The sequence below is a fragment of the Sabethes cyaneus genome, chromosome 3, assembly GCF_943734655.1.
Source record: "Sabethes cyaneus chromosome 3, idSabCyanKW18_F2, whole genome shotgun sequence".
Lineage (NCBI taxonomy): Eukaryota > Metazoa > Arthropoda > Insecta > Diptera > Culicidae > Sabethes > Sabethes cyaneus.
Window position 1 is genome coordinate 138,364,380 of NC_071355.1, and position 24,833 is coordinate 138,389,212.

General features: G+C 41.9%; 1 protein-coding gene across 3 annotated transcripts in view; it reads right to left on the minus strand.

Annotated features, from left to right (window-relative positions):
- Positions 1-9,801: 9,801 nt before the first annotated feature.
- Positions 9,802-24,833, minus strand: part of LOC128741257 (zinc finger protein Elbow) — a 55,193-nt gene continuing 40,161 nt past the window's right edge. For all 3 annotated transcript variants that reach the window (XM_053836935.1, XM_053836934.1, XM_053836933.1), the window contains one exon: positions 9,802-11,281. In XM_053836935.1, coding sequence (XP_053692910.1) covers positions 9,959-11,281 — 1,323 coding nt within the window. In that variant the 3' untranslated portion in view covers positions 9,802-9,958. The remainder of the gene's footprint in view (positions 11,282-24,833) is intronic.

Here is a 24,833-nt window from a genome sequence, read left to right on the forward strand (position 1 = left end):
GGGGGGGGGGGCACATTCGGGGACTCACACTTTCCGCGGACAAATATCGTAGCAAACACCATTTCGAGGGTTAACAGATCTTCATTTACACGTTTCGCTTAATCTAGTGGTTAGTTTTCTTCAGTTTTTCTTACGGCCTGCTGCTTTTTGTCGACGAAGGGTATCTGATGTTACGATGAACAGGTGACTGTGCTAGACTAGCGGTTTCGTAGACCGCTTACAGATAGCCCGGACCAAATACGTGGTGGGTGGCAAATGGTGAATCGAATGTTTGTGAAGCCGGTACGAACGGTGGTGAATCCACGGACAGTAACAATTGGTTATGTGGTGGGTATAGCATACGGTTGGCTCTTCGGCGATCGGTTCCTACGATCGATGGTGTATAGGGCCACGGATGGTAGCAACTGCCTGCTCGCTCGGTGCGTTGCTCGGAGAATCCGATCACCCACTCATGGTCGACACGTGTTGATGCCAACTGACGACGGTCGCGCTCTCAAAATCTAAGGGAAGACCTCCGTTTGAAGGAGGGTACTGGTGGTCTTTTGCTTCGTTCGACTAGGTAATCTAACCTCATTTTAGCGCCTATATTTTCTACCCGTGTTTTTTTCCACTTTACTTCTACTTATTGTATCTTTTCCGAATACTAATTTACTTCGCTTTTCGTCTTCTCATGTATCACTTTGCGTCTTCTAACTTCTAGCCCTTTCCAATCTTGCGTGTCATCTCTTAAGTGGTTATCTTTAAAATCGCTCATTCCCCAGACTGATTTGCCTGTCCTGTCAAGCACAGGACTTTACGACGGGACCGACGATTCAGCTTCGGCTAGTTTTGCCTGGTTCCATCCGGTGGGCATTAGCAGGGTTTGTTTACTGTCGCGGTACCCTAACCTTTTTTCGGGGATAACGGCAGGTAACGCAAACAGGCTTTTAGTGACGGTTGTGTGTGGGATTTGACAATAGGGTTTGTTACCTTATTTATTTTGTAACCTCGTTACAATCCCCGACACCAAAAAATAGTTTTGCGTCCCGTAGTACTGTCCACGAATGTTTTGGAATGTGCAGTCAGACTTAGGCTAGTTACATAGGAATCGAGGAGACCGCATTTTTTGGTTTTTGTATAGAAAAAGACGAATGGTTTTACCCAGTTTTCTAAAAATTCCTTCCAAAATTCCGTGTCTGACAGACTGACAAATTTTCGAATTATCTTTTGACGGTGGCACAGTTAGTATCTAGATAAAGTTTAGTTTGGTTTTAAGGCTTCAGCGTGGTATTTAAACCGGCCTACTGCGTGCAAACTGGATGATTAAAAGCAAAGCCTTGGGGTTAAACATCCTTTCTAAGATTTGACCCATCTTTATCGACAGACTTCACAGCCAGATATTAGAGTACAAGACAGTTACGGGGCTATTGCAACAATCCTACTGACTCCATCTAGGAGCACTGCCTAGCTGAGATTTGAACATAGAACTACTGGTTTCTTAGATCAGCATCGTATCTCGAAACCAACGAACTGGCTGATTGCGTGTGGTTAATTTAGAAGGTAAGCGCCTGCCACTGTAATAATTAAATTTGTTAGAAATTGACAAAGAATAAAATTTTAAATAATCCGGCATAATCGATCGGCCAGTTAATCGATTATATAATAATCGGAACATGAAGCAATCGATTAAAAATTAATCGATTATTTTAGCGGATAATCGATTAGTTCGATTAATCGAGAAGTAATCGGACATCACTAGCTAGGGGTATTCACGTAGCGCTTGCAATGTTGCGTATACGATGTATTGCGTATTTATACTGCCGCTATTTACATAACAGTTTCATCTCCATAGAAACTGGGACTGTTATGCGAATAGCGGCAGTATAATACGCAATACATTGTATACGCAACATTGCAAGCGCTACGCGAATACTACTGCTATGTTTTCTATTCCGTGCCGTCTTGCATTTGTGTGATATCTACGCAGCTTTGGCTGTGCCAGCGCACCTTCTCCTGTGCGAACTAGCGAAACACGATGGAAAAGAGGAGACTAACAAGTGTGAGTGTGAAGAAACAACACACTCACCTTTGAGTACGCTGCACCGACGCTGTGTGGTTCAATATTTCACTTCTCTGACCAACTGTGATTCACACAGGAAAGAGCGGGTGTAGTTCACCCGCGTGTAGAAACACAGTGAATGTGCCGTCCCTGATTGTCTCCACCGGAGCATACATGAATGATAAGTAAATTAGGTTAATAATAATGAGTAAATCTCGCTGAAACGGGGCCATTGCTGACACGAGGTCTTCAAATATCGGAACTTTTACGCTTAATTGGTTAAAAATGGTCAAAAAATAAGAATTACTCTTTCAATACCTCGAAATAGTGGACCCCTCGTTCGCCAAGGGGCCTAACAGTGTCGTTTGTAGTTTGTTTCATAGTAAATTTTGGAAATATCACAATAATTACTTATATGAAAATTGTGAACCTTGCTACAAATAACTGGTTGTTTTATTCGGTTAATGCCATTGCACACTTAATTTTATGAATGTTTCTTGTAGGATTTTTTTTTCAGCTTTCCAATGGTGGTCTTAAATGAAAACCGGTTGGGGGCTCGTAGTGAAAGCAGTGATTTTTTGATAAAATCCAATATGGCGACCAAATCCAAGATGGCCGCCAAAATTTTTTTACTCCGTTTCAAAGCACTGTTCTTCTTCTTTACAGAACCGGGCCATTTGTTAGTTGTTTTATGGCGAATTTATGAAATATCATATGATATAGATCTCAAGGTTTGCTCAAAATTCAACTTTTTTTTAAACTGTTAGGCCCCTTGGCGAACGAAAAGTGTAATTATTATTTTTTAACCATTTTCAACCAATTAAGTGCAAAAGTTCCAATATTTGAAAACCTCGCGTCAGTAGTGGCCCCGTTTCAACGAGAATTACTCAATAATTTAAATTACCTATTATAAGAATAGTTTAAATTGGAGTCTAACTTTCGAATGGCGCATTAGGCTTTTTGAATGGTGAGAGACTAGAGGGAGATAATTTACAAACACAAGCAGTTATCTAAGCATTGCTTACACATATTTACTTACTGCTGAATTTGCTCCAAAAAAGTCGTTCTCAGGGAACATGTTTTCCTAAATAGTAACCGACACCTGCTCTGAAAATAGTCTCCGGTTTCACTTCCAAATATTGCCTTATAGATCATGTTTCGGAAAGTACGCTATAGTTTTCGGTCATGCAATTAAGTTTTTTTTCAGCTGCTTTACGGTGTTGAAGAATGGAGTGAAAAACACCATAAACGTTGACCCTAATTCTTGACGTTTGTGCGCTGTCGTAAATATTCCGGAGAGAAGTTATTGCTGTTCCGTTGTTGCTAATAGCTACAGCAGTTTTACACAGTTTCTTCGGCCACATTTTCAAGCTGCTAGAGGAAACAATGGAACGTTTAACAACTATTGCCGTCTCCTAGCGGAAAGTGAATCTAGGAGCTAACAGTGCGATGAAGTGGCTCACCATCGCTGCTGGTCTACGAGGAGGTCAAGAGCGAGTAGCCGTTCCATTTCAATAAAATGCTAATAAATTATCCGCATCCACTAAATTTTCATAACAAACATTAGTTTAAAATTTTTATGGAAACACATTATTTATCGAATGAAAAAGCCACTCCGTCTGCATTTCGGATAACAGCTTTAATTTATCGTGATAATTTATACGTCTTTTTAGCGACTTTTTGCGTCTTCCTCCGTAAAGTAGCAGCGACCAGCCTGGACAGGAAATCTGAAGGGGTCACGATTTTCTGAAAGCACCCCACACATACAGCAACATATAGTGAAGTGATATTGTGAATCGTCGGCGGCGGCGGCGGTCGGTAAACTTGAGAAAGAGTGAAAATCACCAGCTCGTTCGGTAGTGGGAGATACGGCTTCCTTTTAACGACGACATTTCGGCTGCAAACGATCATCAGAAACGAGCAAGACGACGACAAAATTAAGTATCTTTATTACGAAACTAATTTAAATTTCGGGTGTCATAAATAAGATGATTCTCCGGTTGGAGTGTTTTTTTATATTAATAAATATATTTCCACACCATTTAACGTAAGTTAATGATGTCGTTGATTCGAAAGAGTAGGGAAACCGATCGAAGTTTTAATTCGTGTTTAGTTGCCGACGAATTCCTCTGTTCGGCATGATTATTGACAAGATGAGTCGGTTGTAAATAGCCTGGAAATTTAGGAATATTTTCAGCTCAATTCGGATTATCAGTTTTTATTTCTATTTGGCATTTACACAAATGAACTCTTATTTTTTGTTTATATGTAAATTTGAAAGCTTATACTGGTTGCTTTTACATAAATGACTACTTTATGTTATAAAATAAGTAAGGATGATTATGCTAAAATTGGTATGCTTTAAAACATAATCAATGCAGAATATTCGTTAGGTAATAGTTTCCAACGTAGGCCCTTAGATAGTAAAATATAAAACAAATTTTAAAGCAACAGTTATGCTTGCTTAATTTGTACTAAATCGTTCATCTACACGTAAACAATATTCGTTCATAAAGGTTAATTCAAAAGGCTCATGAGTGCTTCACTAAATCAAACATTCAAACAGCCAGATTTTCGAACTTCACTTGAACAACATTTATTATGCAAAATGTGTGAATTCCATTACAGTTCCTTAAACTTATGTATTGGGTACGTTGTGGTATGATTTGATACATTACAAGGAAATTCTGCTTTGTTGGTCTATATTTGGGTTTCGAAAATCAAATGCAAATGTTTGTTTTAAATTTTTAGTTTTTATTTGGAATTTAGTGGGAATATATTTGATAAATTATCTATAAATTACAATTCGAAATTGAGAACAAGATTTTTCTCACGAAACAGAATTCGAAAAATTTGGTCACCTTGTTTTAATTCTTAGGTACGAGTAGATACATTATAATTTGCGGGGTGAGTCAAAATATTATTTATATATTAGTCATTTTTCCCCAGGCATAACAATTATTTATCTACGGAGCAAATTTATCTTGTTGACGATCTTGATAGACCCATCCGAAGGACTCAAAGTATGCCAGTTTACCCTACTCAGATTCGCTGCCCACTGCATTCGCACCAGTGTTGCCACATGTACAGATTTATCTGGAAAAGTACAGATTTTTCCGATTTTTTTGGTACAGATTCTGTACGGTACAGATTACAGATTTTTGTCATAAAGTACAGATGGGTACAGATTTTTTTGGGTGTCAAAAACTAATTTTTTTCTTTCAGTTTTGTTACTTGAAATCAATAGAGGAGCACCTCTTGACATGAATGCAAACAAAACAAAACATGTCTGTCTTTAAGGTTATGTACCAATATCATCAAAGAAATCAGTAATTTGCGATTTTTGTATTTTTTAAAGCAAACAAACCAGGTTTCCCTATGTTACAAACCAACTTTGTGGTACAGATTTTGGTACAGATTTTTGAAAGCAAAAGTACAGATGAAAAAGATTTTTTTACCTTCCAGTACAGATGAATATGTGGCAACACTGATTCGCACTGGTCTGCCACCGGAATGGTGTAGGTGATGAATCCTGCAGCGGCATTCTCTCTTACCAGTCGACTAAAGCCAGTCATCAGCGCGGAGATAATTTATGATCAACGTCGCGTCGCCGCTGGTGAGCTTTTTAGTATCGCAATTAGTGCGCGTCAAGAGAAATGGCGTAACGCAAGATTTATCACCCGACCAGATGTAGGTTTTTCTGCTTGGCAGTTTACGATGCCGATCAGTGCTACACGGAGGCCACGGATACAACTGATGCTGAGTTGCTTTTTTTTTTTACAAATTATACGCTGCTTTGCTGTCAGTACTTTACGGTTGCCGCTGAAGAATATCATTCATTTTGGGTTTCATCAGGCTCGCTTTATTCCTAAAATAATTATTTTTAATATTATTGCCTTGATTTATCATCTGAAGCTAGTAGGATAGTCATGTAATATTCAACTCAATTTCAACCGTTGTCAATTTTCACCATGCGTTTTGAACTTCTTTTTAGGTGTTTTACAGTTTTGTTTATTATAAAATGCGTACCTTTTCAAGACCAACAATTCAAAAGGCCCAAGCTCAAAATGTAGCTTTGATTTTATGAATACATATATGAAGGATTATGTAGGATACGAAAGAGCAACGTTAGAATAAAATAATTAATATTTTTTTCGTGATCGCCTTGTTCCACGGGTGTCCCACATCAAATTGCACCACCGAAGAAACGTTATAGAAAATTACCCATTGGGTATTTTCTCTTGAAAATTTGGGTAGAAATAGTTTAGAATGTATTGTTTACACTGTATTTTTATCGCGGTCAGATTTTCGAAAATTGGAAAAAATGGCGTCACCTGAAAAGCAACGTCGCGAATTTATTTTGCGCAAGCACCTGGAAAATACTCAACTCTCTCATCGGGACAGCGGGAAACAACTCGTAATCATGCAGTCAACGGTGAGTCGTGTGATCAAACGTTACTACGAAACTCTGGGTATCGAACGGAAGAAGAAATGCCGTTAGAATGGATGTTCTATTAGTGATCAGCGTGTCGTGGAAGCGTACAAAGGAGAATCCCAATGCTTCGGCCAGGGATGTGGCCAAAGAGTTGAATCTGTCCAAGCCTTCGTTCAGAGAGCCAAGGAATGGGAGGGATTGCATATGTACAAATCGTGACGAACGGCAAAATACGGTGTGAAAGTCCGGAAGACGGGTCCGGAAACTGTACACCTAGATGCTGACGAAGGCTCATTATCTTATCATGAACTTACGTCAAGGTGGATATCCGGCAGCTCCCGAGGCTACTGTACTTCCCCGCCCAGCACAAGTTTGATGTTCCGGAGGAAGTAAGAATGCCGAAACTTTCACAGTTTGTCAAGAATTGCATGATTTGGCAAGCGATCTGGTCATGTGCCAAACGGAGTGCGCCATTCGTGACTACCGGGACTGTAAACGGGCAGATCTACCTCAAGCCTCCTCCTACCTCCTAGCCTACAGAAGCGTCTGCTTCCTCTGTTGAAGCAACACGAGGATCCTACGGTATTCAGGCCGGATATAGCTTCGTTCCACTATTCAAAGGATTTCCTGGAGTGGTATGAAGCCAATGAGGTCACTTTCGTACCCAAGGACATGAACTCCCCAACGCCCTGGAACTAAGGCCAATCGAAAAATACTGGGTTAATATGAAGCAGGCACTACGTAAGCATCCCAAGGAGGTCAAATATTAGGAAGACATGAAGAAAAAGTGGGTTTTCGTATAGAAGCAGCTGCAGCCAGATGTTGTACAAAACCTTATGAGTGGTGTTAGGCGTAAGGTGCGAGTATATGGTTATGGTATTGAAGATGAATGTAATAAAAATGCCAAAAGCTTACTAATAGGTCATATTTTATTGTCTGAAAGATTGAAAAGGATCGGTCAACTAGGTAATTTTCTATAGCGTTTTTTCCGTGGTGCAATTTCATGTGGGACACCCTTTACAGACATCAAGTGACAAATGTAATAGTATATTGTTGTTGCAGTTGAAAACCGTAGTAATCGACGTGCGATATTCGGTTTTGTTCTAGAGCAGATGTCTTTCTTTCCTGCTATACGCGGCCATCGTTTCCTAATATCTACATTCAACTCGACAATATCCGGTCAGTTGATTTAATAAGACACAACAGCACCGTCCGTGGACTCTGCCATAGTGCTTCTCAAAGTGACATTGTCCTCGTGTGCGATGACTTCAATTAGCCTTGCCTTGTATGGGGCAACGATGAAAAAGGGATTCGTCTTGATAATATGTCACTTTAACGCCCTCATTTGCCCTATTTTCAAACAAGTACCTTGACTCCAATGTACAAACTATCGAGGCATCACACTGCTCGATTCTGTCGATTCTAAGGTGTTTTTCCGTATATTGTTTTGTAGACCGTCCTTCGGCAGCAATATCAAACTAGCTTTCGTATGATTCTTTCCACGACGGATCAGATGTTTGCCCTGTGCCAGTTACTAGACAAGTTCCGGGAGTACAACTTGCGACTTATCATCATTTTGTGGACTTTAAGGCAGCGCACGATTCAGTCAAACGAAATGAGCTGTGTCAGATAATGCTAAAATTTGGTTTTCCGACGAAACTAATTATGCTGATGCGTGCGACGCTGGATGAGGGTGGGACGTCAGCAAGGGCATGTACTCTCTAATCTGCTAGCCAACATTGTCTTGGAAGGTGCAATATGAAAAGCAGTGCAAGATGCCCTTAGGAATTCTAAGCGGGAAGCAACGAGATTGGGACTTCACACTAACACCGCCAAAACGAAGTACATGGTTGCAGGCAGGAAACGTGGGAGCCCAAATGGTGTTGGTGTCGAGGTGGAGCTGGATGGAAAATGATATGAAATGACGAATTGCAGCTGCAAATCGGGCTTTCTACGTATTACGTAGCCAGCTGAAATTTCGTAGTTCCAAATTCGCCCAAAACTGGCGCTCGATAGAAAGAGTAGCCAGATCGAGGATGATGCAAATTTTGTTGGTGTTCGAGGGGATGGGAGAACAGCAGCTCAGAACCGACAGTACAGGAAGACCTTAATGCGTTCGATGCAGGATATCGGAAAATCAATTTCGACAGTCTTACTACTTACCTATCAAATCTAGATTGGAATTGACTCTACAGCTGTGTGGATGTTCATAATATGGCCTCAAATTTCTGCAACGTTATCCACCAGTGACTGGAGTCAAACGTATGATTAAGCCATGCATTTCACTTCTGTTTTTCAACCCGAACAATCATCTGATGAAGATACTGAGCTTGCTGCGTCAAACTAGATAGATATCGATACCTTTAAAAGCTTGCCTGCAAAAAAAATAGTTGTAGCGTAAAAAATAGTTTTTTTTACGCTATTGCTGAACTCTACGCCTATATTCTCCATCGGTCATTTGAAAGAAAGAGAATGCCCTGCTAGTTGGAAAGTATCATACATGTTTCCTGTATATAAAAGTGGTGATCGTCGTCACGTGAAGAACCACCGTAGGATAAATAGCCTCTCAGCCGTTTCGAATTTCTTCGAGATTATCGTCAGCGAGCGCATCCTACAAGCTACAAACTTTTATATTTCATCTTTTCAACATGATTTCATTCCCAATAGATCTGTAACAACGAATTTGTGAGCTATTGAAGACAGAGTGCAAGTTGTTGTCATCTATACGGATTTCAAAGCGACCTTCAATAAAATTGGTCATTAATATATTATTCCGCTAACTGTCTCGAATGGGAGCCTCGAGCAGACTAGTGGCGTGGTTCCCATCGTACCTAACTGGGTGAACGCTGCTTGTCAAACACGGTCCATGCGTTTCTACACTACTTGTTAACACCTCCAGCGTTCCGCAAGGAATTAGGTATTGGTAATAATTGAGAGAGCCAATAACAAAATGTTTGACAATGCCGATTAAAAATTTGCTCTAAGGGGGGAATCACCGTCTTGGAAGCGACGGAAACAATCCTATTACATTGTTTCACTTAGAGTAATATCTAGTAAAATTTTTCTCCATTCAGTTCAGTCGCGGTTTTCAATACTTTTCGTAATTGACGATTATTTGCTCAAAATCAGATAGGCACAACGAAAAGTATGCGACGCCAAAAATTAAGTTATTAAAGCGATTTCCTTACCTTATCTGTAAGCTTACAGTTTAGAACATTTGACAATCAGCACGGACTTAGTAGCGCACATAATAAATAATTTGGCAGTGATATTTCATTCTTGTAAGCAAAAGTTTCCAAGAAAATAATCTTATTTTATTTTTCTCTGAAATATTGCAATAGAGTTCCTAGAATGCTGACAAAGTTTCATTTTGTTTCGTTTAACGTTAAAAGTTTTATCCATTCGACAAATAACATATTCCAGAAACGATAGACTATGTACAAACCTACTAGCAACTGTGTTTTCAAAGGATCTGTTTTCAGTTCTCATTGGTGCATATTATTTGACCCGTTTAACCGCGCTCCATAGAATGGATAAGGATGGAAATACTGTGGTGGAATTGGTAAACTAGCTATCGCAGCTGGTGACATTCCTGGAGGGAGAAACGCTGGTTTCCCATAAGGATGATAGCGCGCGGAGGATAATGGACTTAGCTGGGGAACAGGATAGGACCTTTGAAATAGCGGGTGTGTTGGCGGTAGTCCAGCTGCTGCTGCGGCTGCAGTGGCCGGGTTTAGTAGGGCTTCTGTCATCGAGGCTGCTGCAGTATGTTGCGTTCGAAGGTGTTGAAATAATTCTTCGGAGGCTGCAAACCGTTTGCCGCAATAGGATGAGTCACTACCAATCCAATTGCAAACGTAAGGCAATTGAGATGCAGCTGCCAGTGCTGCCAGCTGTGCGTGTGCGTACATGGCAGCAGAAGACTGGCTGGCAGCTAGTGAAGCGGCAGCAGATGCGTAGTTTTTACTACCGGGATGATCACATTGAGTGCAACCTGCTGGACAGCTTGACGGTCCAAGCTTTCCTAGCATATGAGAGCTTAAGGCACAACCAGTACAATACGGATCACGACATACCGGCATCAACGAATCCGGCGATTTCATTTTGGCATAGTTAAAGTAGGGATTCATTACCGCAGCCTTCAACATTTGATGGTGCGGAGACAATAATGCACTGGTGGCCATTAAATCCATTGGATAACTCCCGTATCCAGAATAAAATGGTGGCCCAATCGACACTAACGAAGGAGCTGACGATGTTGCTCTTAACGGAGAATCGCTACTGGTGTTGTTAGAATACCTAGAGGATAGCTCTGTGGTGGCTTTAGACGTTACAGAATCTGCCGTTCCATTCAGTCGATCATTAGTGCTCGGTGAATCTTTGGATGAGGCACAGTTTGGACTACTGATACGTTCTTGTTGTGACTGCGAATGGCCAGGGGATCTTTGGTTCGACCCTGAAGGTGAAATTCGACATGAAGCAGCACTTTGGTTTGATTCACAGCGGTTGATTTCCGGTGGTTGGTGGAACGAGTTTGGCTGCTTTGGTGATTTGTTGCGGCTGCCAACCTGTCGGCCATCGTCCGGCGATTTGGTGCTATCACGTACTGCATTGGCTGAGTCGTATGGCTTAAAACTGGACTTAGGAGTATCGTTGGAGCTGTTCGACAATGTGCCGGGAGATAGCTTGTCTCGGCTGCTTTTTGTACTCTTTTCAATGTTGGCCAGTAACTTTGGATTGGGTGAATCGGAACCGATGGCGCTGCATGTTTGTGCCAACAATGCCAATGGACTTGTTTTCGAATCGAACTGAAAGAAATAGAGAGAAAGAATATTATTGCAGAAATTATTTCAAACTGATATATTTTATTTAACTATAGTTATACACAAAATACGTTTAAATTACATTTTTGAATGGGAATCCCTTACTAAACACTCGATTTTATCCTGAAAGCTATGAGTTTTTGATTTGAAAGAAGATTAATATAGTTGTTGATTACCTAAGACCTAAGACTTCTACTTAAATCTGGAGTATTTGAACATGATAAATTTTTAGCCGTTTTGAATTTGGATGACATCTATAAAATGATCCAGACATCGCTACAATGTAGTTCATTATACCTAAGCAAATAAATTAATTTAATTAAATATGAAAGTGCGTATCAAAACGCATCATAATGGACCAGGAGTAGTGCTTTACGGTGTCGCAGTAGATTATCGTTGTTTTATTTTAAATAGGCGGTATCAAGTCATTTGATATGACGTGTCAGGCTGTCAGTCGAATGTTACATTTCTCATAGTGATATAGGGTTAAGTGAGTCGATAATTTGACTTTTGATCATTTCCCGCCGAGATGATGGCGACGGCGGCACTTTTTCTTTTATACCCACCATCGCATTTAAGGCGACCGTTCAACGACGGCAAGTAAAGAGCGAAAGATTAAAGCGCAAACAAGCGAGAGACAAATAAAGTTATTTTCATTTCTTTCCAGCCGTTGGATTCGGGTTGACCACGGCTGTAGGGATGACGCGGTGTATGTGTATGGATTTTTTGCATTATCTTGTGTTTAGCTTCGCCATGAAAACAGCGTGCCGACAGTTTGGACAGCTGACGAATGACAGTCAAGTTCGTGAAGGCGTGAAATTAAATTGGACAGCAGAGAAAACACGACCTCAAACATGAATCCGACGGTGACCACACTGACGGCTTATCAACGGATGAGTTGTATTACGTCTGGTCTAGAGAGTAACAAAGTTCTACCGAAAGCCTATTATGTCACCCGTAAATATTGTATGATATCAGATATCAAAGTTGAGTTTTTGTAGTGGTTTTGGTTGTTTTTGGTTTGCATACATTCAATACAGCGTGAGGGCGCCAGGACTATAATGGCCACTCTACATATAAGTCAATCGACGTCGGATCTATTCGTTACATTTCGTATGCGTTGTAAATTAAGTAAATTTTATTTTTCAGAAAATCAAATTAAATTTCTTTTTTAAGTTTAATTATTGTGAAATACAGCAAAAATATTCAGCTAAGCTAATCCGGTAGATCGAATCCGAATTGCCGGGCCTTATGTTTAGCTCCTACCATAAGAATCTGTACAGCTACTACGTCCACTATGTTCGCTACAGAACGCTAGTTTGCCTTAAACTGCTTCACTTCCAACAGTTTTCGAATCTTCTTCAGATTTCGTAGACGATGAAGGTTTTCGCAGTTCTCGAATAGGCACAACTCTGGCATATTGGGAGGGTCTAGTCTAGTCTAGTCTTTGGGCACACTCTGCGTGTTAGTGGCACACCACTATGGCAGGATATCTAATTCGGCCAAATCGGCACGTAATATATTGTGTTGCTTACGAAAAGGCGGCAGATGTGTTCACGAGAATTTCCTGGTCGACGGTCCCAGCTTCAATAAAAATATCGCTTTTCAATCCATTAGTACAGATAGCCTGTCAAGCCAGATATTTCTTAGCAAAATTTTGGCAACTGTTTCCCTTCCGGTTTACATATAAAATTCCTGCTCATGGAGCTGTTTGAAGTTTACCTTGAGGTAAGTCTCGGCGTCCATCACCACGTAATCGAACTTTGTCAGCGTCGTCGTCTACAGCTTCCGGGATCGTGTTTTAGCTGTCTTGCTATCAATATCATTGTTATTTGGGGGGACTATTTTTTTAGGTAAGTCGCCAGTCAGGTTTAATTTTTAACTCGATGCATGGCTGTAATTTGCGACATCTCATCTCGGACGGAGAGGTGGTAGTTCCGCTTGAATGCGCTCCTAAACAGGCTTGTTTTTGCTCATCTTAGCCAAATAGAGACAGAGATATCTGCTTCTCACAACAACCAAACGTTTTTGGTTTCAAATGTACGGCGTATCGGAGTTAGGACCTCTCCCCTTTTACGACACCGACCCCCCGGCCCCCCCTATTACGAACCCTCCGTGTTGTCAATAAACCACCGTGTGACCAATAAAGCCGCTGGGAAGGACCGCCTACCGGCGGCGGAGAAACGCTAACAAAGGCTGAGTTATTTCAAGGATTTGAGAGGAGGAAAAGCTACCGGAGGAATGGATGGAAGGAGTGGTTTGTCCCATCTACAAAAAGGGTGATCGCCTAGACTGCTGCAACTATCGTGATATTACGCTGGTAAATGCCGCCTACAAGGTACTCTCCCAGATCCTGTTACGCCGGTTGTCACCGATAGCACAAGGTTTCGTAGGGAATTATCAGGCAGCTTTCATGGGGGCTCGCGCAACTACGGACCAAATTTTTACTATCCGACAGATCTTGCAGAAATGTCGGGGGTACAACGTGCCCCCGCATCACATCTTTATTGATTTCAAAGCAGTATACGATACAGTCGATCGAGACAAGCTATGGCAGATAATGCACGAACACGGTTTTCCGGACAAACTGACGCGACTGATCAGAGCTGGATCGAGTGATGTGTTTCATACGCATCTCTGGGACACTCTCGAGTCCTTTCGAGACGCGACGAGGGTTGAGACAAGGTGACGGTCTATCCTGCATGCTGTTCAACATTGCTCTTGAGGGGGCGATCCGACGAGCGGGCATCGAAACGAGAGGCACGATTTTTACCAAGGAAAGCCCACTTCTAGGCTTTGCAGATGACTTCGATATCATAGCCAGGAACTTTGCGACGGCAGAGGCAATCTACGCCAGACTGAAAGCGGAGTTTAGGAGAACTGGGCTAAAAATAAATACGTCGAAGACCAAATGCATGAAAGGAAGAGGCTCAAAGGAAACAAACGCGCGCCTCCCACGAACGGTAACCGTTGACGGCGACGAATTAGAAGTGGTAGAGGAGTTCGTGTATTTGGGATCGCTGGTGACCGCGGACAACAACACTAGTAAGGAGATCCAGCGGCGCATCCAAGTGGGAACTCGGGCCTACTTTGCCCTTCGAAAAACGCTACGATCAGGAAGCGTACACCGCCGCACGAAGCTAACAATGTACAAAACTCTTATTAGACCGGTAGTTCTTTATGGACTTGAAGCCGTGACGCTGCTCACGGAGGACATACGCGCCCTTGCCGTGTTCGAGCTGAAAGTGCTGCGGACGATATTTGGCGGAGTACAAACTGAAAGCGGAGAGTGGCGGAGGCGTATGAATCACGAGCTACAGGCACTGCTTGGAGAGACTCCCATCGTACATCTAGCGAAAGTTAGCAGGCTACGGTGGGCCGGATACGTCGTAAGGATGCCGGACGACAGGGGGGCCCAACGTGCACGATGGCTCGACCAGGTCGAATGCGATTTGCGACTTCTGAGACGACTAGGAAATTGGCGACGAGTGGCCCAAGACCGAGTTGAATGGAGACGAGTGCTTGAAACAGCACGAGCCACCCCGGCTCTATGCTGCTGAAGAAGAAGAATATATGTACATCCGATTTCAGTTTGATTCATATTACACTACAATTCATGTATCCTGCCATCCAAATAACCAAAATTCTATTCATAACTCTTAAGCGAATTTTAATGGCCCTGAAAAGGACCACTTAATTTTTCTGCTGTTGGCCTCTGCTACTCCCTCCATGGAGAGTTAAAATGTCTCCGTCCTGCTACAACCGATTTCAGTTGAGACGACGACAAGAATAATCAGCTTGGTGATCTTTTGACTGCTGTTGGTGTGTCGATACAGCTGTGGAAGTGAAATGATGTCATCTCTTGGCTGCTGCTGGTGATTAGATGGGCACGACGGCTGACGAATGCATCTTTTTCTGGTGCATTCGATGAGTTAGAAATGGCAGCAGAAATAGCAGCTCGGTTTTGGGCCATTCGTTGCCAATTTCCCAGCCGTCTCCAATTACGTATTTTAATCAATATTGAAAATTAATAAAGTGTTCAGCTAGGAAAATCGCAAGAAATATTTTTTTTCGTTTGGTGTGCTTACACTCGAAATCCTGCGAGGAAATCTTGAGCTGACCATCTTTGCTGACTATTTTTCGTAATACAATCCAAATGCATCCCAATATGTTCATGAAAAACGTGTAATCCTTCATCAAACGAGAAGTTTATTATGCACCTAAGTTTTGGAAATTTCACATTTCCTTTGACAAAGTTTTTGAGATACCTTATTTCCGTAAAACACGCATCAACTTTTCGCTTAGCTCAGAGGTACGATGCTGGTCTAACAAGCCAGTCGTCGTATATTCGAATCTCCACCGCTGCTAGAGTCAGTAGGCTCGTTGAGCCAGCCTCGTAATTATGTTATACTCCATAATTACCTTATACGATCTGTTACGACGTCTGTCGATTAAGAAATGTCAAGTGTTGGAGACGACTGCCAGTCTTGGAGATGTTCAAGGCTTTGCTTTTGGAAGATTCATGATGAATGGATATACTTATATTAAGCCATGAATGAATTTTAATGCCAATTGACAATTATTAAAGGGCAACCGCGCTTCTTTTCGATAGCATTCATTACATTACACATGTTACGAATCACTTCCTACCAACTTCCTCAGACAAGAATAAGTAGCAGCGTTAGGTAGTTGTTCAGTGTAAACACAAATCATTCAAAAAAGATATATTTTATTTCTGCTTCTTTTGCGGTCCATTTCATCTCACATTATACGGCTGTCTTTCGGCATAATATGTATGTATACACAAAACAACGCCTGAGCCGCGTTTTAAGAAAGGAAATGACGATCCATGGATGAGGGCGAAAAAGGCGCGCAGAGATGTGACGGATGATCAAAGGCCTGGATCGCCGAGTAAACAAATGCGATTCATCTGCACTTTTGACTTTGGCCCGAGTAGTACTAGACGGCTGGTGGGTTGGCCATGCGTACGCCCTCAGCCCACTGCTGACTGATTGATTAAATGACGAAGCGGTCGGTGCGTACAAGCGAATGGACAGACAAGTTGAAAGTAGGAGTGAGCAAATGGAAATGATGAGTAATGCGGCAAAAGGGAAAAGGCCGCACTCCCAGACCACAGACGGACCGCCCGGGAGCATAAAAGCACCGCCGCCACCGATGCACCATCAGCGCCTTGTTCTTGCCACCACACACTCACGAACACGGCATTTCACTTTCAACGTCGAATAACCTTTTTGCCGCCAAATAGCGCGATTGATATGCGCTCTATAAACATCGTAATACAAACTTGACAGCTACTGTTGATTTTCTTTCAGCTCAGATCTTTCACTACCGCCCCTGGTGTGTGATGCGGTACATGATTAATCAGGAGCTGACGAATGGAGACGGCAAAATGATCCGACACTGACACTCGCTGACGAAAATATAATCAATGGAGTTGTGCTCCATACGTTATAATATAAATCGCACATAATTTGTCACAGATATGTGAAAAAAGTTGTAATAGAAAATTTTCTTTAATTTTTTTTTTAAACTAAGGCCATTACAAATATTTTATAAAGTTTTTGTCCTTCCGGTGTTCGGCCACTGAAGGGGGGGCGAAAAAAAACAAAGTAATTTTTTTAACGAGCAAAAAAAACATGGACTTTAAGAATTTTTATTTAAGGTTTAAACGTGAAAAACGAATCTATTCTTGCTTATAATATATACGTTATCATTTTCTATGCAAAAATATACGAAAAAAGACAAAAACGAAGGAAAATTTTTTTGGACGATTTTCGGAAATTCCATTGTTCGAATATCCATTTCTGTTTCGTGCTAGAAGCGTTAATTCAACCCGGAGACTCATTTTTCGAGTTTCTCAGACTGTAGGGGGGGTTGTGTGTGACAAAAACTTTAAATATGATTTGCAATGGCCTAATTTTAAAATTATCAATTTTCACAGAATTTACCGCTATCATAAAACTCTACACGTAGCTAAATTTTCCGGGTAGAGCCAAGTCGTTGCAGTCGTCCTGTTGTCGAAATGAAAGCACCACTTCCACCACATTTACAGCGATAAATTAAGTTTGAATGTTTGAATTAGCTACTTGTTTGGATATGTAAACTTAATAATTATTAGCTTGTAGACACACATGGTCGGTTATGTTATCCAGTCAACTTCGCTGATGGTCGGTAAATGATCGAAATTCAATTCGTAGTATTGCGCATTCCAAGAATTCTCCAGGAAGGACTGTACAAAGTTTCTTCTAACAATATTTATTTTTTATATGTTACTCTTTTTATAGATTCTCACCGAAAAAGCCAACAAGAATAACATATAGAATTCACGGTGACCAACCTCAATAATAATATTTATTTTTCTCTTCAAATTTGGTCATATTTGCAGGATTTGATCATGATAATTAGTTACTGTATAAGCCTTTCATATCACCTAAGTGATAAATGATAATTAAATTTTAGTCGTCATAGTGTCAGTATTTCTTGTAGGAAGTGTCTAAAAATACCAGATTAACTCTACATTTCTTCTGCTTAGCCTATGTTTGGCTTTGTGTGACAGTATAAAAATAACATTTGAACACTGTTACTGCTAATTGAAAAGACGAGCAGTGTTTTGCAACTGTTTAGCCTTACTAGGTGTGTATTAAAAAGGTCCACCGGCAGGTGTTAATATTTTATTAGTTTGTTTCTATGTTTAACATCGAAACCTCATTCCTAGCATTCGTGCAGTGCGATTGAGGGTCATATTTTCATTTTTGTTCACCCAGCCATGTTACCACTTTTGTTCAATAAAAAAAAAACGATTCCAACAGTGCGTCGGCTACAGTTCATCATCGTTTACAACTGTGCAATCGATTTCCTATCGCAACGCGCCGCATGTTCTACATCAAGTTCACAAACAACGAACAGTTTGAACCAGAAGCGGGCGATAAAAAATTACATCACTTGTTGATAGACACGTGATTAATGTTTTCCTTCCAACCTAATTGTAGAACTGAAATCGTTCAGCTGCTCTGACCGAGCGTAAGTTGTTTATTTCTCCTTCGTATAAATCATAACCGATATTTCACGGTTCACTGGGTTGATTTCCTTTAATCTATCGAGCGCGAAACCGCAGCCGGCCCAACAAATCTTTCCACGGTTTATCGGACGTCAGATTCATTTGCTTTTAAGGTAAGCTTTCCACAGCAGGTCTATCCGGCGGAACTTTCCCGAATATAAATGGCTGATTTTTATGTGTTCTATAAAGAATAGCTCTAAAACCAAGCTTCTACTTCCTGCTAAATCGTTTCAGATAAATCTTTTGTTGAAATGTGAATGGGTTTTGTTTCCTCATTTTGATCGTGATTGACCAACAATATTCTAATGCCAATATAGGAACACTTCCCCTAGAGGTGTAATATAGTTGCTAAGTTGCATCGCCGGTGTTTACATGGGTGCAAAATTCTTATGAATCAAACGCACAGCCGCAATCGCACATTGCAGGCACACATTGCTGCGCTTTCCTGAACGTTTGGAAATTAACAAGTCATAAATTTTATGCTTTCAAATGAAGCATTGGACGGACTTTTCCCGTGTTTTTATTTCATCATAAAACAGCGGAAAGTTTATGAAATGGTACAATAATCGTTAATGAGAGGTTTGTGTGAGCAAGTGAGCGCCCGGTGTAAACGAGGCGCGAAAGGATGAAAGTGTGGAATGCCGATCCAGCCGCGTGGTCGGGTCGTTTGATCTATCGGTTCTAATTACATAAACTAATTCACTTTCAACGAATTAGAATGTGCCGAAAAGTAGCAAGTTCGCTGCATGGGGTGAGCATGAATGGAACAGCTCAAATTGATGGTATGTTTTGTGTACAAACAATCTCGTTCACGCTGATCCTAAAAATCTCTTGTTAGTGTTGATGGAATAAGCGTTTGTTTTAGCTTCGGTTTCAAGCCTTGAAGATCGCCGGCAATGTGGGATGTGGGATTTACCTGCGAAATTCTTCGACGCAAGATTTAGTAGTAATAAATTTGAATCATGATGAACTGCAAATTAAAAGCCTAGCTACTACATTCCACGTGCCATGCAGCTTAGATAGTTTTCGCAGTCAATTTCTAGCACGCAGAATAATTGACATCGCTATAAGATTTGCTTCAAGGAAATAGTAATTTTTAGAAGGTCACACTCCAGCTGCATAATTTAGTTTCAGCTGAGTATAAAGGCAAATCAACTAATGTGAATAGTTTGTCTAAATCGGTGGTGTCCACGGTATAGGCATGATGCGGGTCAATTCAGATCTCCTCATTCGATCCACGGGCCGGAATGACATCTGACATTAATAAATTTAACTTACAGGTCCCGTCCACCATCCACCAAATCAGTCCGCGGGCTGCAAGGACTATATTGAAGAACCTCATGCGGCCCGTGGGCCGCTGTTTGACCAACACTGGCCTAAGTCAACAAATATTACAGTAGGATATAATGTGGGACTAATAGATCTTGCAGAAACGATGGCAGTACAACGTGCTCACGCAGCACATCTTTATTGATTTAAAGCAACATATAATACAGTCGATCGAGATCAGCTATGCAGATAACGCATGAACACGGTTTTCTGAATAAAATGACGCGACTGATCAGAGCTACATTGGATCAAGTGAGGTGTTTCGTACGCATCTCTGGGACACTCTCGAGTCCTTTCGAGACGCGGCGAGGATTGAGATAAGGTAACGGCTTATCCTGTATGCTGGTCAACATTGCTCTTGAGGTGGTGATCTGACGGGCGGCCATCAAAACGAGATGTATGATTTTCACCAAGGGTAGCTAGCTTTTAGGCTTTGCAGATGACTTTGATATCATAGTCAGGAACTTTGCGACGGTTGAGACAATCTTCGTCTGACTGAAAGCGGAGTTTAGGAGAATTGGGCTACAATAAATGCGTCGAAGACCTAATACATGAATGGAAGAGGCTCAAAGGAAACAAACGCGTGCCATCTACGGACAGTAACTGTTGACGATGACGAACTACGAAGTGGTATATGAGTTCGTGTATTTGGAATCGCTGGTGACCACGGACAACAACACTGGTAAAGAGATCTAGCGGCTCGTTCAAGCGGGAAATCGGGCCTGCTTTGCCCTTCACAAAATCTTACGATCATTACAAGCATACGCCACCGTGCGTATAAAACCCTGATTAGACCGATAGTTCTTTATAGACTTGAAGACGTTACGCTGCTCACGGAGGACATACGCGTCCTTAGCCTGTTCGAGCAGAAAGTGCTGCCAGAATATAAACTGAAAGCGGAGAGTGGCGGAGGCATATAAAACACGCGCTACGGGCACTGCACTGTTTAGAGAGATTCTCATCGCACATCTGACGAATGTCGGTGGGACACGTCGTAGGAATGCCAGACGATAATGCGACGAAAATAGTTCTCTTCAGGAACCACGGGCTCAGCGTGCAGGATGGCTTGAGCAGGTCGAAAGTAATTTCCTACTTCTAAAATGACTGGAAAATTGGTGGCACAAGATCGAGTTGAATGGAGACGACTGCTTGAAACAGCATGAGCCACGACGATTGCGCATACATAACTTTTATATTTGAGAGTTTTCTGCTGGAGCATTTTCATTTCTCTTTACATCGACACAACAACTCGAATATATAAATAAAATATTCATGCTGAAAACATACTGAACTATAGTTACTAGTAGATCGATATTTTAATATATAGAGAATTTTTTTTGAAAAGCACCCCAGGGAAATTTTCTAGTTACGCCAGTGTAGGTCGCTACGGAAAAGAGTACTCATGCGAATGTTGCACTAGGAATAACCTTGCCAGCCTTGAGCGCCTGATCCCATGTCCGGGACGACACCTGAATCCACTGCCAGGCAAAATATCGTTTCCTCAGCCTAGAGACTACCAACACTCAATCGGATCATGGCAACCTTTGACCCGGAGTGGGCGTCTGAACTAAAAACTAAGTACTAAGAAACATGTTCTCGGCACCGAAGCTAGAATCGTAGCCCCATTACTGTGGCGATAGGGTGCTGCTTGAGCATCTAGAGCCTGGAAAGTTCGGTGTCTTGATACTGTATGCGATCTGTCGTAAAAGCAAGAAGGTGTGGATGGTCTGTGTCGGCAAGACCCTATTTTACCAGAGCGAAGCGCAGGGTTTGTAGTGTTAGGCAGAATGCAAGATCGCATGGTGGATCGAAAGGTGGTCAATGAGAGGATGTTATGTTGTGATTAAGGGCCGTTTTTACAACTACACCATTATAATTTTGCATACACTTGAGAAGGAAATGTTCTACGCACAGCAAGAAACGTCGCACGCCAACTGTTCACTACGGGATATTAAAATCATTATCGGGCGATTAGAGAGACCACCAATCGGGACTCCATACCGACATGAAAGATAACGGCCGCATCAACTTTGAAGCTTGTTGTTTCCTCGTAAAGATATCTACAAGGCCATCTGGAGCATTGGATTAAATTGATCACATTCTTATCGATGACCGGCTTTTCTCATCAACAATCTACACTTTCCAGGGGTGCGCCAATTCCTAGGCTTAGCCGAGAGCAGTATTCTAGAAATTTTGGAGTAGTGAAGTTAATAAACGCCACACTAGAAACGAGGCTTGGGCTAAAAATCTAGCCATCGAAAACCCCATACTTATTTGGCAGGAAGAGGCTCAACAGAAAATAATGTTTTCCTCCCAGAGGCAGTGGCTATTGCCGGTGATGAACTTAAAGTGGTTGATGACTTCATATATTTCGAATCGCTGATCATCGCCGACAATAACACGGGTAAGGTGATTCAAGGTTGCACTCATTCTCGTTCGGAAGTCGTTCTGCAACACGTTTCTATCAAGAAGCATACGCCGACGCATAAAGCTGAGATTTTCGAATGGAAACGGAGAGTGGTGCAGGCGTATGAGTGGTGCATCGAGAGTATGAAACCCAATAGAGCGCCAGGTGTAGACTGTATTTCAGCCGACATGTTCAAAGCTGACCCATTTTTGTCAGCGCAGCTTTTCAGCAATATATGGGAAACCGCAACTTTTCGGGGGGCTTCGTAGCCGCAAGGTTACCGAGTCTGCTTTGACAAGCGAGTGGTCGTGGGTTCGAATCTTAGTAGAATCAAGCCATTCGATGTCAAGTGACTTTAGCATGGGTTTATTCTCAGGCCCCTCCATTTACCCTTCATTCGTGCTGAATTCTATATTTACCCTCTGAAGCCTCTTGACAAATGTCCCTCCTATAGTTAAGTGTACTGGTCAGAGGTACGAATGAGTCCTCGCCAGGGACGGCTATAATATGGGATAGTGGTGGCAACGAGGTATAAGTGGGTAAAGTAGATTAAGCTTTGAAGGAAGGGTAAACCCCAATACACGCAAGCACGCATAAAATTTAATAAGCATATCGCTCACTCAATAGCGATTATAGCAAAAAGCAATGCAGTGCAGGTCATACAGCAAACACCCGGGCGATATTACAATAGATCAACTATACTGGTCGCAGTAATGAGTCCACACATGGAAAAAAAACCGCAACTTTCCCGCTGGACTGGGTGCAGGACATATTGGTCAAAGTCCCTAAAAAGGAGACCTAACTGAATGCGGTAACTGGCGTGGCATTACGTTGCTCTACATTACTTTTAAAATACTCTGTAAGGTAATCTTCAATCGGATTCAGGAGAAGATCGACGCTACTCTCCGGCGGCAGCTAGTTGGATTCCGTGCTAGCTGATCACGTGTAGATCATGTCACAACATTCTGCACTATATTGGAGCAGATCAAGAAATTCGAGGACTCTCTTCTGCTGGTGTTCGTCGATTACGAAAAAACGTTTGACCGACTCAACTACGAAAACTTCTAAGGCGGTGGAGTTCCAGATAAGCAAGTCCGTCTCATCGAGGCTCAGTACGAGCCGTTCTCGTGCAAGGTTTTGCAAAACGGCACCTTACCCTATAAGGATTACTGCAGGCGTGAGACAGGGCTGTATTTTATCATCGCTGCTGTTTCTCATGGATGTTATGGATGAAACATTAGTTAGAACAATTGACTGTCAACGACTTTCAATATATTGGTAGCCAGACAACCCCCGATGGTGGTAGCGACACGGATCAGAAAGGCCGGAGATGCCGTTGCAGGTCTGCGAAACATGTGGCGCTCAAACCAAATCACTCTACATACGAAAACCGAATTTTAATCTCAAACGTGTCGAAGCGGAGACAACGGGCAAACTACAGGAATTTATTAATCGGTGCTTGCGATATATCATTCGTGCCTGGTGACCTGACAACTGGATATCCAATGAGGAACTCCAGTGTCTATGTCATCAACGGACGATAGCAATAGAAATTGGTGAACGTAGGAGGAAGTAGATCGGACACATCTTGAGGAAAGAAGCGAACGAGATCTACAGAGAAGTGGCAGTCAGCGTAGGAGAGGCAGACCCTGAGGCTCATGATGACGCAGCTTAGCTAACGACATCCGGGCTGTAGACGAGAACCTATTCTGGTGACAGGTAGAAGCCATGCCGCCCAATCAACGGCAGTGGAGATCTCTGATTTCATCGCTTTGTTCTGTCGGACCAGTAGCAGAAATAGAGGGGCTCAACGTGTTAGATGGGTCGACCAAAAAGGTATATCGAATGTCATTTGAAATACAAAATCATAACCGGATTGCAAGAAGGCTATGTCGTCGACTTATTGTACCGGAGGAGCCATTTTTTAAATTTTTTCTTATAAAACATTTATTATAGTTCCATAGTGAGTTCCAAATGTGACTCAGTATCAATAATTATGCTAAGCATTTTGTCAGTTTTGTAGCGTCGTAGTGACATTCCACTATTTGTTGCGCTGGTTTTAAACTCAAACGCTACATCTTAAAACAGATTTTAAATGCAACTTCGTATCTTGGCGTTTCTGTGGTCTGTAGACTCTGTAGTTTTTCTCACAGTGCAAACCAAAGCAAAGACTGGGTACTACATCCCGTTTTAGAAACTTGATGTTGTGTTTTTGCTCAACTGACTTCGCAGCCAGCTGTTAGAGTACATGTCAATTGCGGGGCTAAGGCTACGATTCTATCCACTCTTCCAGTCTCTCCCAGCCGAGATTCGAACATACGATCACTGGCTCGTTTGCCTAGCGCAGTGTCGTGCCTCGAAGCTAACTGGGAGTGATTGCGCCATATTCACGCAAGCCTAAAAACTCAGATAAATCACTTTGGGCGTTGAAACGGTTATTGCCATTGTAATGCAACTTCGAATGCATTACATTAATTATTGAATGTCGAAAGGGTAACAAACTGAATAAACCACATAACTGAGCTGCAAGGTGTTTTTCCGAACAGCAGATAGTGACAAGCGTTCAAGCGCATAGTTTCCTGTGGATTGACAGCCTAAAGAACGGCCCTGCCTAGTTTACCTCCATGACGAATAACGAGTTGACAACATCTGACGCTAATGTCAGCTGTCGGTAGATTAAATGAATCGTGGAAGCAAAGGCCAGTCACCGCACATGGTTATGG